Source organism: Brassica rapa, chromosome A05 (assembly GCF_000309985.2).
Source record: "Brassica rapa cultivar Chiifu-401-42 chromosome A05, CAAS_Brap_v3.01, whole genome shotgun sequence".
NCBI classification, from domain to species: domain Eukaryota; kingdom Viridiplantae; phylum Streptophyta; class Magnoliopsida; order Brassicales; family Brassicaceae; genus Brassica; species Brassica rapa.
In genome coordinates this window covers 9605754-9621802 of record NC_024799.2, presented here as the reverse complement: position 1 = coordinate 9621802, position 16049 = coordinate 9605754, and the positions used below count along the sequence as shown (strand labels likewise).

The following is a 16049-nucleotide window of genomic DNA, read 5'->3' as shown; positions in this document are numbered from 1 at the left end:
ATTTATGTGTTTATTATATATAAAATTCATTACGGGTTTTGTGAAAATTAATAAATATTCAGTTAAAAACAAATAATAAATCAATGACCTCTATATAAAAGCTTAAAACCTAATAAAATATGACAAATAAGAAAATAAGAATTTTAATATAACATATAGATTCAAAATATTATTATATCAAAATTCGTTTTTAATGATATATAAATTCATTATGGATATTTTTTAAATTAATAAATTAGTGATTCAGCTAAAAATTATTAAGAAATTAATGACTAAGCTAAAACCTAATAAAAACATGACAAATAAGCAAAATTGACTAAAATCATGAAAAAATGACAAATAAGCAAAATCAAAATAATTATATATCTAATTACATATTTTATAGCTATATTATTTAAATTAATAAATTATGAACTCAACTAAAAACTATTAATTAATTAATGACTCAGCTTAAACCTAATTAAAACATGACAAATAAGCAAAATTACCTAAAATTATGAAAATTATGACAAATAAGCTAAATCACTTCATAAATAATGGTATAGATTACTTTTTTTGGTGTATATGTTTTTAATTACTTTTGCTTAAAAAAAAACTAAAATATTCAAACAAGTCTACTTAACATTTTTTGTCACAAAAAGACTACTAAACCATTTGAACTTTGTTTTTGTCAACAAACGCATTTTCAAAACAAATCATACTAACATATTTGCCGCAAACTATCTTCATCGAAACTTTTAATTTCTAGAAAGTTTCAAAAAAACTTTATTTTTACAGCAAAAAAAAACTATTTATATCTATATATATATAAAGTTGATTTTTCCCCTTCTTTTAACAAGTGGCAGGGTGCTTTTGCGACACGTGTCATCCATGTATATATTTTTTACATTTAGTCCTTCTTTCAGATTATTGCAATTTGACCAAGTTTTCTAATCGTAAACTATTTAATCATTTTCGTACTAACTATTATCGTATGAAGTTTGATAATCTGTTTTATTGTTCACTAAACTACAAGATGAATAAAGAAATAAATAAAATAACAAATTTTTTTTATATTATTTTCTATTATTTAATTTACAAATTATACATTTATTTAACTATTAAAAAATAAAAAGACCAAATTAATAAGAAGAAATTAGAGTGCAATACATAATCTAAACATAAAACTTCCACAGTTAAAAAAAAAGCAAAATACCATAGTAACATTAGCTCAATAAAGGTTTGGAGCTGAAAAATGATCAACAAAGAAGACTAACCTATCTCATCTTACCATAGAATGTCTTGGCTAAAACAAAACAGATGTCAGAAAAAGATAAAAAGATAAAATATGAGACAAAGCAATCTCCGAAACACAAAGGATCGCGATCAAACACCAGCGCAAAAAACTAAAAAAGCGGATAAAAAAAATACATTGAAAGAATAAAGTCACCACGAAACAAAAAAACGCATGTCTAAAGCACCGGAAGCACAACCACCAGCTAAGAGATAATAAGTACTTCACAAACTAGACAAGCACATACAAGGCGTTCATGCCAGCGAAGAACCACAAAACTCCGAATAAAAGAAACCAAAGCTTCAAAATACTAACTCTGCACACCTACACTAAAGGATGCATGAGAAGAAGATAAACAACCTGAATGGGGGAGAATTGAAGCCAACCACCGAGAAGCCAAAGCTTAAGCTTGAGACCATAAACAACTTTCCAAGTGCACAAAGCATACACAGAGAAAAACAGTATCCAAACCTGGAGTAGCAAATATGGCGAAAGAGAGAGCCACCAGAGACGTGATCAGCGATGAAAGCTGCAACGAGATGAGTGAACAAAGAGATAAAAAGAGATAAAATGAAATCAATAAACCGTGGAGCCATCCTCGAGCTATGAAAAAAAAACAAAGAAGTTAGATCACCCAAAACCAGATTTTGAAAACCAAGACGAGCAGAGACTATTGACGGCAAACCAGCGACGAGGAAATGTAGTTTCTAACCTTAGCCAAAACCTAAGGAAAAAGAGGACCAATATTGATTGAAATAACATACAACGTCGTAAGAAACAACCGCACAACATGGAACTAATATGTCTGATCTATAACAAATACCAGATAATCTCACAGAAAAAGAAGGTGAGGAAAAACAAGAGTACGGAGGTGAGTCTTTTCCCAGTGATGGTGAGAAGCACTGCACACCGGAGAGAAAAACAAAATATATAGATGGTGATCGCTTAAGGTCAAAAGATGGGGGAGAGTGCAAAAAACATCTAAAAAGAGAAATGTGAAAAAATGTGAAAAATTAAAATACAATTTTGATGCCGTTAATCTTAGAATCAACAAATGCCTAAAGACAAAGTTATTGAAATTTAATATGTTTTACATCAGAAACTCACTTCACCACTAACAAATAGTATTATACATACAATAACATATTATTAAAAAGATAAACACATAATATATTAACTTATTACCTACTACTATATAACCTAATAAAACATCAAATAAATACTGACCACATCATCACATCATCAGAAAATCATATTTTAAAATAATAAAATAATATTCAGCCCCTAATTCTACAAATAATAGTACTTCTTTAAGAATCACTTTATACTATAGTGTTGGTTTCATTTCATTAAAGAGTCAATTAGCCGTTTTAGTGTTTCCTTGAAATCAGTGAAGTTTTGTATCAAAGTTCACACCAAACTTTGAAAATGACCAACTATCCCACGTTGCAGAAAAGGAACTAATTATTTTGTTGATGACCGTTTAATTTGATTTTTCTCCTTTGATCATTGCAATTCTGTATATCAATAGCAAATGTACTTATATTTAACAAAATCAAACTGACCAAAGAAGAAGATAATAAATAAAAACTAGCTGGAAAATCCTTGAAATACCAAACATACAATTATGAATAATCATAGGAAGTACTTGGATATTGAACCCCACCCAGTATGGCATCAAACTTGGGCTAAGATAGGCCTCCCCAGATCTATCTCTCTGGCCTTTATATCCATTGCATTAATAAACTATTTCAGTTTTCCTATGTTCACAATTTTATATGTTTTTAGTGTTTTTTTTACTTCATCACTTACATGTTCATATTAGCTTTCTCATCCTTTGTATATATATTTTCGTCGAGTTTGTTTAAAAAGAATACTATTAAACACTTTCAAGATTCAATATTCACCCGAGACTTCTGTAGTAGCTTTCTGTTGATTGGATAATGCTGCTGACTGCTGACTTTTTCATGAGTATTGAAAAACTAAACGTGGACATTTGTAATATATGACGGTCTGATATACAATTTTATACTATAACTATAATTTTAAATTTATTGGGTCTGATAGCAGGCTAGCCACAATATAATGAAATCTAAAAAGGGACTAATTCATGTAAATAAATAGTTTTTCTCCTTAGATAAATGCATGCCTACAATATTCAACTTCAACCAGGCTTACACACTATCTGAATCTTCCGATTTGGATACTTTGGAGGATTTGGAAAAGTAGGAACCTACTTATATTTCAGCATAGAGGAATTTACTGGGAAATGATTATTCAACAAGCTCAACAAGACGCTCGAGAATGGAGGAAATATAGTATTGAAGATATAAATACCAATACCACTAATGATCGAAGGAGCTCAACAAATATCTGGAAAACCCTTTCTCAAAACTGGCTAAAGTGTAACGTGGATGGCACTTTTTCAAATCAAAGAAATATGAGCTCAGCTGGATGGGTAATCAGAGATGAAAATGGGACTTTCAAAGGGGCGGGACAGGCTATTGGAAATCAAGCTCACAATGCGTTGGAAAGTGAAATGCAAGCTCTTATCATGGCTATGCAATATTGTTGGAGTCAAGGATATAGAAAGATACAGTTTGAGAGTGACTGCAGAAAGTTGATTGATCTGCTCAACAATGAAGATTTACATTTTGCTGGATATAACTGGATACGTGATATCAATTGGTGGAAGCAACAATTTGAAGCAACATCATTCACATGGATTGGAAGAGATGGAAACCAAGTAGCTGACTGCCTTGCAAAACAAGGAATTAATAATAATAATAGGCTGTTTGTATCTCATTTCTATGTACCTAACTTTATTACTCACTTGTTGCACTATGATCATATTCGATCACAAAATTAATATATGAAAGTTCGAGAAAAAAAAATAGTTTTTCTCCTTAGATGATAGAACATTGACTCAATGTAAATAAATACTAGCCACAATGTCATTGAGTGTTGAAAAAAGAAAGATAGATATATATAGAGCCAAGCTAAGCCCATTTATTATGGAGCTCTATCTTCGTGTTTCAAGTTTGTCTACTTTCTTTCATCACCAGACCAAAACTTGTTAGCTGATTCTTTGGCAAAAATGATATGCATCTTACTTTGTCTATGTATTAAACTGCTTTTGATTAGTGCATCTTACCTATTAAAATATAAATTATAATCTTTTTCATGTGTGATTTTTTTTAATTTGGCCATTATTTAGAAATTTTATTAAATATATTTTACTAAGCTAATAATATATAGAATCTTTGAACTACTTGAATCATAATATCTTTTGATATCTTTTATTTTAAATATAAATATATTTATTTAAAAATATTTGAAAAGATTTTAACAAGATTTTAATTTTCACAAGATCTTAATTTTCACAATTATTTTTAAATATTTAAAATAATTTCGAATTTAATTTTGAAATATTCTTATAAATAATATATTCAGTTTCGTTTATAAAATGAAAAATAAATATTCTATCCTGTTGAAAAATATTTTAATAATATCTTAATTTTCAAAAAGTTTATGTAAATATTTTCACTAATTTTTTATTAGCAATGAAATATTATTATGCATTAATATATACTAAGTTATCGTTTATAAGATAAAAAAATTCAAATATTTTTATCTACTTTATAATCATAATAATCATGTTAAAATATAATTATTATATTAAACTAAATATGATAAAAGTATATTAAATTGATAAGTTTATAAATTTTATTTTCATAAATATAAACTATTTATCTTAAAAATATAATACGATGACAGAACGAATTAAAACTAGCAAACTATATAATACATGTCTAAAAAATTAACATATCTTAAACTTTTGTGTATACAATAATATATTATCTAAAATTAAGAAGCATAAAATATATTGGTAAAAAAAAATCCAACATTGAAGAGCGGGTCAGAATTTAACATAAATTAAATACAAATAATTTTAAATATGTTTTCTCATGAATATGTTAATTTGTTTAATAACTAAATTCAAATATAATAAAATAAATATATAATAAAAAGTGAAAAATACAGTTTAAACAATCGATTAATTATAACATGTAAATTATAAAATTAATATATTTGAAATAGTTATATAAACATTTAAATATATGATTAATGTTAAAATATATATATATATCACTAATCATCAGAAAAAATCTATATATATAAAACAGAAAACAAACATCGTAGTTATCTGTTGTTCAAAACAAAAAAGGGCTCACAACATATGGCTAAGAAACTTCCATAACATTTGTTCTCTTCATATTTGTAGCATTATTTTTCATAAATTAATTTAATTTACATAATTATATCATTTTAGAATATTAATATTTTAATATTTCTCATCTTGAAAAATTCTACCAATGTTGATGCTTTTAAATTATAGAAATTTAAAAATATAAGAAAACTAATATGAATATGTAATTGTTGAAGGAAATAAAAGTAAGGCCAATTTGGCTGGAAATACATGAAAGAGAAGTTTATTAGGATTTCATGCAAACAAAAGATAATTAGGTAGTTGGAGAGAGATGTATAGGCAAATTACTCACAAGTCCCGTTGTATTCAAGGAACTTTTTTTTTAAATAAATATATATTAATTTTCATCTCCAAAAAGGCATATCGGAGCTACAATTCTGGTGAACTGATAAGGAAACGACATGTTAGGTTACAAGCATCAAGATGACTAAAAAACAACAGCTAACAAACAGCAAAACAGAGAGAGTGAAAGGCAAAAGAAAGAAGGCAAAGGAAGATTGCTTCCTCCTCTGTGAACACCGGCGACTATCGATCCGGTTCTGGTTCTGGGACTCTCATGGCGAAGTGTCCAAGGTCGCGCAAAATCTGTCACCATCACTGTCAATCAAGCAACCCAGAAGCGCTCCACGGCCCCAACATGCTGAATACACAATGGTACCAACTCTGAAACCCTAACGCCGCCGTCTGCGCAAGATCCGTCACCGCACCAGTCCGAGACACTGTTACTTCTCCATTCTCAGAACGGTGAAGGAAAGCTCCGGCTCGGCGAAAAACAACCCAAAAAGAACCGCCATCCCTCGAGGAGATCCGCGTCACCAAATTAGTCCCGACAATCGGCGACGAGCCCCGCCCCGATGACTGACAAGCGGCTTCAGACAGCCTTCCCGTCGCCCTCTAACAGGAAGCGCCACCGTACAACGGACGAGCCACCAGAGCTAAGAACTTTCATGGAGGTCAAACGCACCATTGACCTGGCCGACTGGCAAATAGAAGAGAGAAATACCTCCATAGGGGTAAAGTTTGGGATTATTATTTTATCAACAGTGCATTGTTTAGTTAGCTAAATAATGTTTCAATTGTGTATATCCAGTGCAATTACTCTAAAAGTAAAGTAACATAAAATTGTGAATATGAAAAGTTTATTAATTCGTTGTTCAAAAAAAAAAGAAAAGTTTATTAATTCAATCGATACTACAGAGGCCAGAGAGATCTGGGGAAGGCCTATTTAACCACCACACGCGTATCGTTTAGGCGTGAAGACCACCGCAATATATGACTGTCAGTAGCGCGTGACAATTGTTTACCCTCTTAACGCAAAATCTTATTTAAGATTTTATCGTCAGAGATTATAACGTGCTCGTCACATTGTACACGTGGCAAAATATAATTTGTTATTATCCATAACGAAATGTATCGTAAATAACACAAACAAGCTAAGGCTTTTTAACTTTTCTATCCAGCGGTCCATTTTATATCAAACGGCTGTTATTAATAAACAACTAAAAGAGAAAATACAAAAATGTATTAGTAAAAAAATAAGGAAAAAATGGCTAAAGAAGGTGAGCGTCGAACTAGAAGAGGGTAAACAGTAAGCTTTCTTTTCTTGTGTGTGTGTTTAAAGCTGAAGATAGATATAGAACAAGACTACAGAGAGAGAACAAATAAAAGACAGTGTCCGATCTTCTGGTCTCATCCACCATTTTTATTTAAAAAAAACATTGAAAAATCTATACATTTCCTTTGAGTTTGAATCTATCTTTCTATCTATCTATCTTCCCAGAATATATATATACATATAGAGTCAGTCTTGTAAGTGTTCTCTTACCGTCTTGATCTTCTTTGTGTCTCTGTATTTGTCTTGCCTTAGAGAATAGAATGGTGGATTTGGGGTTCTAGAACTTTTGAAGAATCGATTCAGCTGCTGTTAATCTTTTCTTATACTGTTTTGGATATTGCTTCTTTTGTAGTGGGGTGATTCTGGTATTGTGGTAGCCAAAGCCGCAGATCTTGAGGTTAGTGGGGGTCTTTGTTTCTACTAATTAGTTCAAATTGGTCTTCTGTTATTTCAGTTTAATAGATGGATCTTTTTGTAACGACCCGATCCCGGTTTTGGAGTTTGTTAGCCAGCTAAGTCATATGCATTTACCTGTAAGACAATTATTTGCCTATAAATACCTACCTCTACATTGATTTCTCCTTTTGCAACAAGAAAATAAAACTCAGAAGTTAGAGAGAAGAAGAAATGAGAGAGAGAGAGAGAGAGAGAGTGAGAGAAAGAAAGATAAAAACCAATGCATGTTGCCACCAGAGATCGCCGGAACCACCACACGCCAGCACATCGCCAAGCTCGTCATCACCATCAACCGCAGCTTAGAATCGCCGGAAACCGCCGCCTCTTAAGCTTTGTTTTCGTCCGTTCAGTAAATCAGCTATATCTCCATAACCGTTGAGAATCTCTCGCATGCAAGACCATCATCGTGTTCCTCTCGTCGAGACGAAGCCGTAGACACCGACCACGCCGCAATCGGAGTTCAGACGAAGCCGTACGCGCCTCCAAAAGTTACGCCGACTGCGCGCGTTTCTTCCACGCGCCGCCGCCGGATATCGCCTCCGCCGTCTTCCGCCACCGTCCTCCGCCGCATCTCCGCCGCTGCCAGAAGTCGCCTCCGCCGCAGCTCCGCCGCCGCCGGGAATCGCCTCCGCCGTCGCCGCCGACAAACTTTCCGGTAAGACGCCGCCGCCCTCCGCCGTCGCGGCCGGTGACCGACACCGGTGACTCGCCGGTGACTCGGTCAACTCGGCCGAGTCAGCTCAGCGAGTCAAGTCGGTTGACTCGGTAAACCGGTTGGTTGACTGGTTTGACCGGTTTAAATTAATTTCGTTCGGTTAAAGTAAACCGGCCGGTTATGTCAAATCGATTTCTGGTCAAGAGTTGACCGGATTGACCTTTGACCAGCGAGTTGACTTTTTCGCAAACCTTGACCAGTCCCGTTTTTAACCGTTCGAAAGGCGTCTGACTCAGAATTTCGATCTGATTTCAGATATGGAGTCTATTTGAGCAGCTGGAGTTCATAAACACTATTTTTCTATTGCTAAGGTGAGGGTCTATTCCCGAACTCCTCTTACACGGCTTAGGACCTCGAATAAGTATAATTTATTTCTAATGTGTTCCGTCTGCTTGAAATCGAGTCTGTCATTGCTTGTTTAGTTATTAGGTTCTTTGCATAAACCGGAACTAGGGGGCTAGATGATTCAATATTGATTGCTTCACTTAATGTAAATTCTTAGCTAGGATTGTTTTAGTGTGGAGACGGATACAGAGACGGACTTCTGTATGCCGGATTGTATGAGGTTATGGCCAACTATAGTCGACCGGTTGAGCTGTAGCCTGGAAGTGTCGATAAATCGTCCACGGGCGGTGTCCGAGCACTATCTCGAGTTGTGTTGTTTGGCCTGTTAGTGGGCGGCGAGTGTGCACCTCGCTAGGACCATTGTTTGTTGCTTGGGTACTTTAGGTACCGTGTTTGACATGCATTAGAATTAATTTATATTTATTCGGAGTGCTATGTCCGGGTCCATGGACTTCGGGGTAGCATCCCCCATACCTCACTGGGCGATTCACCTATCGCTCACCCCTCACTCTTCCCTTTTTTTTCAGGTGAGACAAATAAGTATGTGATATTTGGACGGACTTGGTGCTACTGGACTTTTCTTTCGGATTTTATTTGGGCTTGGGTGAGCGTTATTGGGTTTATGGGCTTTTATATTATGGGATATTGTTGGTGGCCCGTCGTCCTTAGTGAGAAGGAGACGGATGTCACATTGTTGTATGATGACGCGTCGGTGGTGACACGCTGTCCTCCAGATAGGAGGTGACGGGTGTCGCAATTTTGGTATCAGAGCGGGGTTCCATCCCGGTTCCGTCCGGGATGGCGGTCAGGGGATTCGGTTTTCATCGGTTTTCAACGTTCTTTTTGTTTTTTTTAAAAAAATATTTATTAATATATTTCGAAATTCTTTTAGCACCATTCTGTCCATTAATTACTAACTCAAATGTCTCTTTCTATGACGATGAGTAAAATCATCGTCATTCGTCCTTCGACTAACAGGGTTCTCGCCAGATGTTCAGCAGTTGGGCGATGTTTAAGTTCTTCAGTTTTCTCAAGAGTTATCAGTTTCTTCGGTCATGATTTCGAGGTTATCCAGGAGTGGATATGTGACGTTTCTGCCACCAGCCCACTTCAAGCAATCGTTCCACGAGTTTTGTTACTGGAGATTATGTGATGTGAGGTATGAGCCATTGGTTGGCATGTGTACGAGTATATTATCTATTTTGGAGGTATATTTGTCTTGTGAACTCGTGGAGATCGCTTTTGAATTGGGATGTGCCGGTTCGGATAGCTGACATATGACATTGGGAGCTATTTATATTCATGGTGTCGCACCAGTTATGCTTGGTGGAGTCGAGTTATCTGGAGCCCCTCAGAGAGATGGAGCAGAGTTTTATGATGTTATTGTTTTTTTTTGGGATGGATTGGTTGTCACGACATCGAGTAGTGTTGGATTGCCTGAAGGCACGAGTTTATATTGCTGGAGCAGATGAAATTTTTATTGCATGCATGCTACATACTGAGGAGTTATGGAATATAAGAACAAAGAAATTTTCGGCAACCATTTCGATGGTTAAGGATGATGGACAGCATGAGCTGCAGGATCTTCCGGTTATTGCAGAGTATGAGGATATATTTGTGACCTTTGGAACGGTCACTACAAGACACATGAGACGCTCTTGCGAATTGTTTGGAGCAAACATCAATGGTTTCACGAGTTTCTTATCATCTATCACGAGCAGGGATGACCGAGTTGAGAAAGCAATTGGAGGAACTCTTTGATAAGGGATTTATCAGATTGCTTACATCACCATGGAGAGCATCATTGTTGTTGTAAAGAAGAAAGGTGGGAGTTTCAGATTTTTGTATCGACTACATAGACTTGAACATGGTAACCATCGTATTGATGAGTAGTTATATGAGATTAATGGAGGTTCATCGTTCTCGAAGTTTGTCTTGGCATCAGGATACCATCAGTTTGCTATAGCTGAGGAGTATGTACGGAATGCAGATTTCTGTTATGGATATTATGAGTTCGTAGTGATACCATTTGGGTCGACAAAGGCACCGTTGCATTCATGAAGATATGAATGACGTTTTCGTGAACATTTGGATAGGTGTGCGATTGTATTCATCAACGACATCCTGGTTATTTTGGAGTAGAAAGGAGATTTATAAGCATTTCGCGGATTGCGTTGGATAAGCTTGGAGAGCATCAGTTGTTCGCTACGTTGAGGAATTGTAGCTTCTGGCAGAGGAATGTTGAATTTTTGGGTAACATGGTTTTGGAAACAAAATTTTGATTGATCCAAAGAAGATTAATACCGTTCCGGGAAGGTCGAAACTTAAGAACACTACAGAGATCTACCGTTCTTTTTGGGTTAACAGTGTACTACTAGAAGTTCATCAAGGGTTTCACCGTTATAGTAATGTTGAAGATACAGTCTACATGTAAAGACGTTAAGTGTGGTTGGATAGATTTTTGTTTGAGGAGTTCACTGAATAGAAGCACAACTAATGAAGACACTAATTTTGGTTCTGCAGAGGCTGAGGCTTACTCTGATGTGTCAGATACTGGCTTGGATTTAAATTGAGGTAAGAAGATTAAGTCATTCATATGCATCACGCCAGAGAGGTTGTAGTGGTAATTACGTTATAGTTTTGGAGATCGTAATTGTACGAGAAGGAAGTCCAGATTCTATGGGATCATTAGAGTCTGACATTTATCTACACATTAAAAATTACAATTTGGCAGTGCAGTCGGAATGAGTTTGTAGCAGGCTGCAGTTTGGATATCGCATGCCATCTGGTAAGGACAACCAGGTGACAAATGTCTTGGGTAGGCATATGAGCGACGTATTTGGAACAAAGGAAGGTCAGGAGTTTACTGGGACAGTTGCTAGTCTCAAATTGTGTGTCGTATTGTCAAGGGAAAGACATATTGCCTTGAGGATTGGAGCATGCAGTTTTGCTATGGAAGATACACCATGCGCAGGTTAGCGTTATGGTTTTCGTTGAATAGATCGAGATTGAGAATATTGGAGATCATACAGCTTTGAGCAGGACGTACCTATATCGAAACCGAGTTTGTGTGTTGGACGATAAGCTGTTAAGAAAAGGGATCTTACAGCAAACACATCACTTATGTTACTCTACCCATCGGAAATAATAAGGAGTTCAAAGATATTAAGCGTTACTATCATTGACCTATTATGAAAAGATTGTAGCCACATTGCGTCGCAAGGATATGTAAGTCAGCTGGTTTTCCATGAGGATTATATACGGTTCAGGTTATTGTTGAGCATGCTTTTGACAAAGTGGAATGAGACATGGTGATTATGAATATCGTTACTGGATTTTTAAATCACCGTATGTGGAAAGGATGCCATATGGGTAGTCATGGATAGACTTACCGAGTGAATCCATCTCCTAAATAATTTAGAAGGCAGAGAGAGCTGATCAGTTGGTGCAGATTTTCATCAACATGATTTTGAGGTTGCATGAAGCTCTTGTCAACATTGTATCGGATTGGGATTCAAAGTTCACCTCTACATTTTGGATTCATTCAGAAGGCGTTTGGGACAAGCGTTCACAAGAATACAACTTATTATCAACATACAAATGGTCAGAGGACTACTCAGAACTTAAAGGATATATTCAGGGATTGCGTCTTCCAATGGGATGGAAGTTCAGAAAGCATCGACCTCTAATAGAGTTTACCTATATCGACAATTATCATTCAAGCATTGAGATGGACAGTACGAGGCTGTTTATGGTAGGCTTTATCGTATACCACTTTGTTGGACCAAAGTGGGGGAGCGACATGAGTTAAAATTACTAATGGTTCAAGAGACGGTAGAGCAAATAGATATGCTCAAAAATTGGCTTTGGGAAGCACATAACGTCAGATAATTTATGCAGCTAAGCGCCATAAAGATTTGGAGTTACATATAGGTTATTTAGTATACCTGAAAATAAGGACATTTCAGGAGGGATCTAAGACTCAGAAGCTAAAGGAACCAAGGTACATGGGATTGTATCCTTCGAAGGAGCGGATTAGAGCAGTTGCTTGCAGCTGTTTTATTAGCAGTGTATCAGATTTTTACAACGTGGTTCATGTGTCAGCATTGAGAAAAGTTGAAAGAAGACCAGAATTATTTTGCAGCAGACGCCAAATCACCGCAAGAAGATTGTACTCGCCTTGTCAGCTAGTGTAGAATTCAGATCATCAAGCGAAAGCAGTTTAGAGAAAATCGACTGTGTTTGTCAGAGTATGTTGAGAGTGAGATGAGACCTGAGAAAGCGAGCATATTGATTATTCAAGTTCGTTTCAATGATGTTGGGGAATTAACGGACGACTCGAATTCGGGGACGAATTCTTTGTAGTGGGGGAGAATTGTAACGACCCGATCCCGGTTTTGGAGTTTGTTAGCCAGCTAAGTCATATGCATTTACCTGTAAGACAATTATTTGCCTATAAATACCTACCTCTACATTGATTTCTCCTTTTGCAACAAGAAAATAAAACTCAGAAGTTAGAGAGAAGAAGAAATGAGAGAGAGAGAGAGAGAGAGAGTGAGAGAAAGAAAGATAAAAACCAATGCATGTTGCCACCAGAGATCGCCGGAACCACCACACGCCAGCACATCGCCAAGCTCGTCATCACCATCAACCGCAGCTTAGAATCGCCGGAAACCGCCGCCTCTTAAGCTTTGTTTTCGTCCGTTCAGTAAATCAGCTATATCTCCATAACCGTTGAGAATCTCTCGCATGCAAGACCATCATCGTGTTCCTCTCGTCGAGACGAAGCCGTAGACACCGACCACGCCGCAATCGGAGTTCAGACGAAGCCGTACGCGCCTCCAAAAGTTACGCCGACTGCGCGCGTTTCTTCCACGCGCCGCCGCCGGATATCGCCTCCGCCGTCTTCCGCCACCGTCCTCCGCCGCATCTCCGCCGCTGCCAGAAGTCGCCTCCGCCGCAGCTCCGCCGCCGCCGGGAATCGCCTCCGCCGTCGCCGCCGACAAACTTTCCGGTAAGACGCCGCCGCCCTCCGCCGTCGCGGCCGGTGACCGACACCGGTGACTCGCCGGTGACTCGGTCAACTCGGCCGAGTCAGCTCAGCGAGTCAAGTCGGTTGACTCGGTAAACCGGTTGGTTGACTGGTTTGACCGGTTTAAATTAATTTCGTTCGGTTAAAGTAAACCGGCCGGTTATGTCAAATCGATTTCTGGTCAAGAGTTGACCGGATTGACCTTTGACCAGCGAGTTGACTTTTTCGCAAACCTTGACCAGTCCCGTTTTTAACCGTTCGAAAGGCGTCTGACTCAGAATTTCGATCTGATTTCAGATATGGAGTCTATTTGAGCAGCTGGAGTTCATAAACACTATTTTTCTATTGCTAAGGTGAGGGTCTATTCCCGAACTCCTCTTACACGGCTTAGGACCTCGAATAAGTATAATTTATTTCTAATGTGTTCCGTCTGCTTGAAATCGAGTCTGTCATTGCTTGTTTAGTTATTAGGTTCTTTGCATAAACCGGAACTAGGGGGCTAGATGATTCAATATTGATTGCTTCACTTAATGTAAATTCTTAGCTAGGATTGTTTTAGTGTGGAGACGGATACAGAGACGGACTTCTGTATGCCGGATTGTATGAGGTTATGGCCAACTATAGTCGACCGGTTGAGCTGTAGCCTGGAAGTGTCGATAAATCGTCCACGGGCGGTGTCCGAGCACTATCTCGAGTTGTGTTGTTTGGCCTGTTAGTGGGCGGCGAGTGTGCACCTCGCTAGGACCATTGTTTGTTGCTTGGGTACTTTAGGTACCGTGTTTGACATGCATTAGAATTAATTTATATTTATTCGGAGTGCTATGTCCGGGTCCATGGACTTCGGGGTAGCATCCCCCATACCTCACTGGGCGATTCACCTATCGCTCACCCCTCACTCTTCCCTTTTTTTTCAGGTGAGACAAATAAGTATGTGATATTTGGACGGACTTGGTGCTACTGGACTTTTCTTTCGGATTTTATTTGGGCTTGGGTGAGCGTTATTGGGTTTATGGGCTTTTATATTATGGGATATTGTTGGTGGCCCGTCGTCCTTAGTGAGAAGGAGACGGATGTCACATTGTTGTATGATGACGCGTCGGTGGTGACACGCTGTCCTCCAGATAGGAGGTGACGGGTGTCGCACTTTTGTGTGCATTTAATCTATAAAATGGCTGAAACTTTCTTAGTCTATTTCTTGGGAAGAACGTTTGATATCTCTTTGTTGGGTTGTGTAAGGTTGTAATGGAAGAAGTGAAGGGACAAAGAGGAAATGGAACCTCAGATGCTGATTTCGTGTTGCAATGGGGGGAGAGAAAAAGAGTTAGATGCATGAAAGTCAAGAAAGATCAAAGCCGCAAGTCATCTTATTCTTTGACTAAGCGCAAACTCATTTCGCGAGCTGTGTCTTCTGAGAGAGGCTCTCCTTCTCCCCATCTTAACCGTCCAAACAAGTAAAACACCGATTCAGAGCTCTTCTTCTTTATATATATATATATATATATATATATATATATATATAGTTTTCTGATGTAAAAGCATTGTTATGTAGGATGGTAGAGTCTCCAGGTAATGTGAGGAGATCGTTTGTGGCATCCCCTGAGAAGGAAGATAGATACTACACAACGAGGGGTTCTATGGGTATAGATGAGAGTGGGAAAATTATAAAGGAAGCTGTGAAGGAAACTAAGAAGCATGTGTGGCCAAAGCTGTTTATAAATTTGTCAAATAAAGAGAAGGAAGAAGATTTCTTGGCTATGAAAGGGTGTAAGCTTCCTCAAAGACCCAAGAAACGAGCCAAATTGGTTCAGAAGACATTGCTTGTAAGTCTCCTTCATCATAAACTTTATCTTTCCCGTCTAGTAGTGATGCAAAGCTAATGAGTATGTAATGTTTTAACGCAGCTGGTGAGTCCAGGTACTTGGTTATCAGATCTGTGCAAAGAGAGGTATGAAGTAAGAGAGAAGAAGACTTCAAAAAAGGTACCTACCTAACTGTTTTTCACTTTCTTGTCTTTCTTTGTGGATGCAAAGATGATGTGATAATTACTCATGTTTTAATATGAAGCGGCCAAGAGGACTGAAGGCAATGGGGAGCATGGAAAGTGATTCAGAGTGAAGAACAAACAGTGACTTGAGAAAACATTCCAGATTTTGGTGAGGGCTAGAAGGGAGGAGACAACGCACAAGAATCTGTTTTGTTTCTTTCAAACAAACAATGAGGCACTTTGTATTTCTGCTGATGTTTTGCTTTTGAAGCTAATCTATTAGTCTTTCCTTATCAAAATCTCTATTTCTCAGCCTTTTTTTTAATGTTTAACCATCAGTTGATTCTGCAGTTATTTCA

The 16049-nt window shown here is 37.2% G+C and overlaps 1 protein-coding gene and 1 long non-coding RNA gene across 6 annotated transcripts; one reads left to right on the top strand and one right to left on the bottom strand.

The window, feature by feature from the left end:
* The first annotated feature begins 7104 nt into the window (after window positions 1-7104).
* On the top strand, window positions 7105-16049 carry LOC103829785. Of its 5 annotated transcripts, none has more exons than XM_018653252.2 (6): window positions 7105-7352; window positions 7511-7555; window positions 14943-15157; window positions 15256-15526; window positions 15621-15685; window positions 15771-15788. In XM_018653252.2, the coding sequence occupies exons 3-5, from the start codon at window positions 14949-14951 to the stop codon at window positions 15660-15662; spliced, it is 522 nt and encodes a 173-aa protein (XP_018508768.1). In that variant the 5' UTR covers window positions 7105-7352; window positions 7511-7555; window positions 14943-14948; the 3' UTR covers window positions 15663-15685; window positions 15771-15788. The 5 variants fall into 5 exon arrangements, with proteins under 5 accessions (XP_018508768.1, XP_009103729.1, XP_033147040.1 ...); XM_009105481.3 differs by having other exon boundaries at window positions 7111-7352; window positions 15608-15685; window positions 15771-16049; XM_033291149.1 differs by having other exon boundaries at window positions 7115-7131; window positions 15608-15685; window positions 15771-16049.
* On the bottom strand, window positions 7381-15077 carry LOC117133940. Its single transcript, XR_004458012.1, has 3 exons — window positions 14851-15077; window positions 10796-10798; window positions 7381-7626 (listed from the first exon to the last, which is right to left on the bottom strand). It is a non-coding gene; the product is annotated as an uncharacterized LOC117133940 (long non-coding RNA).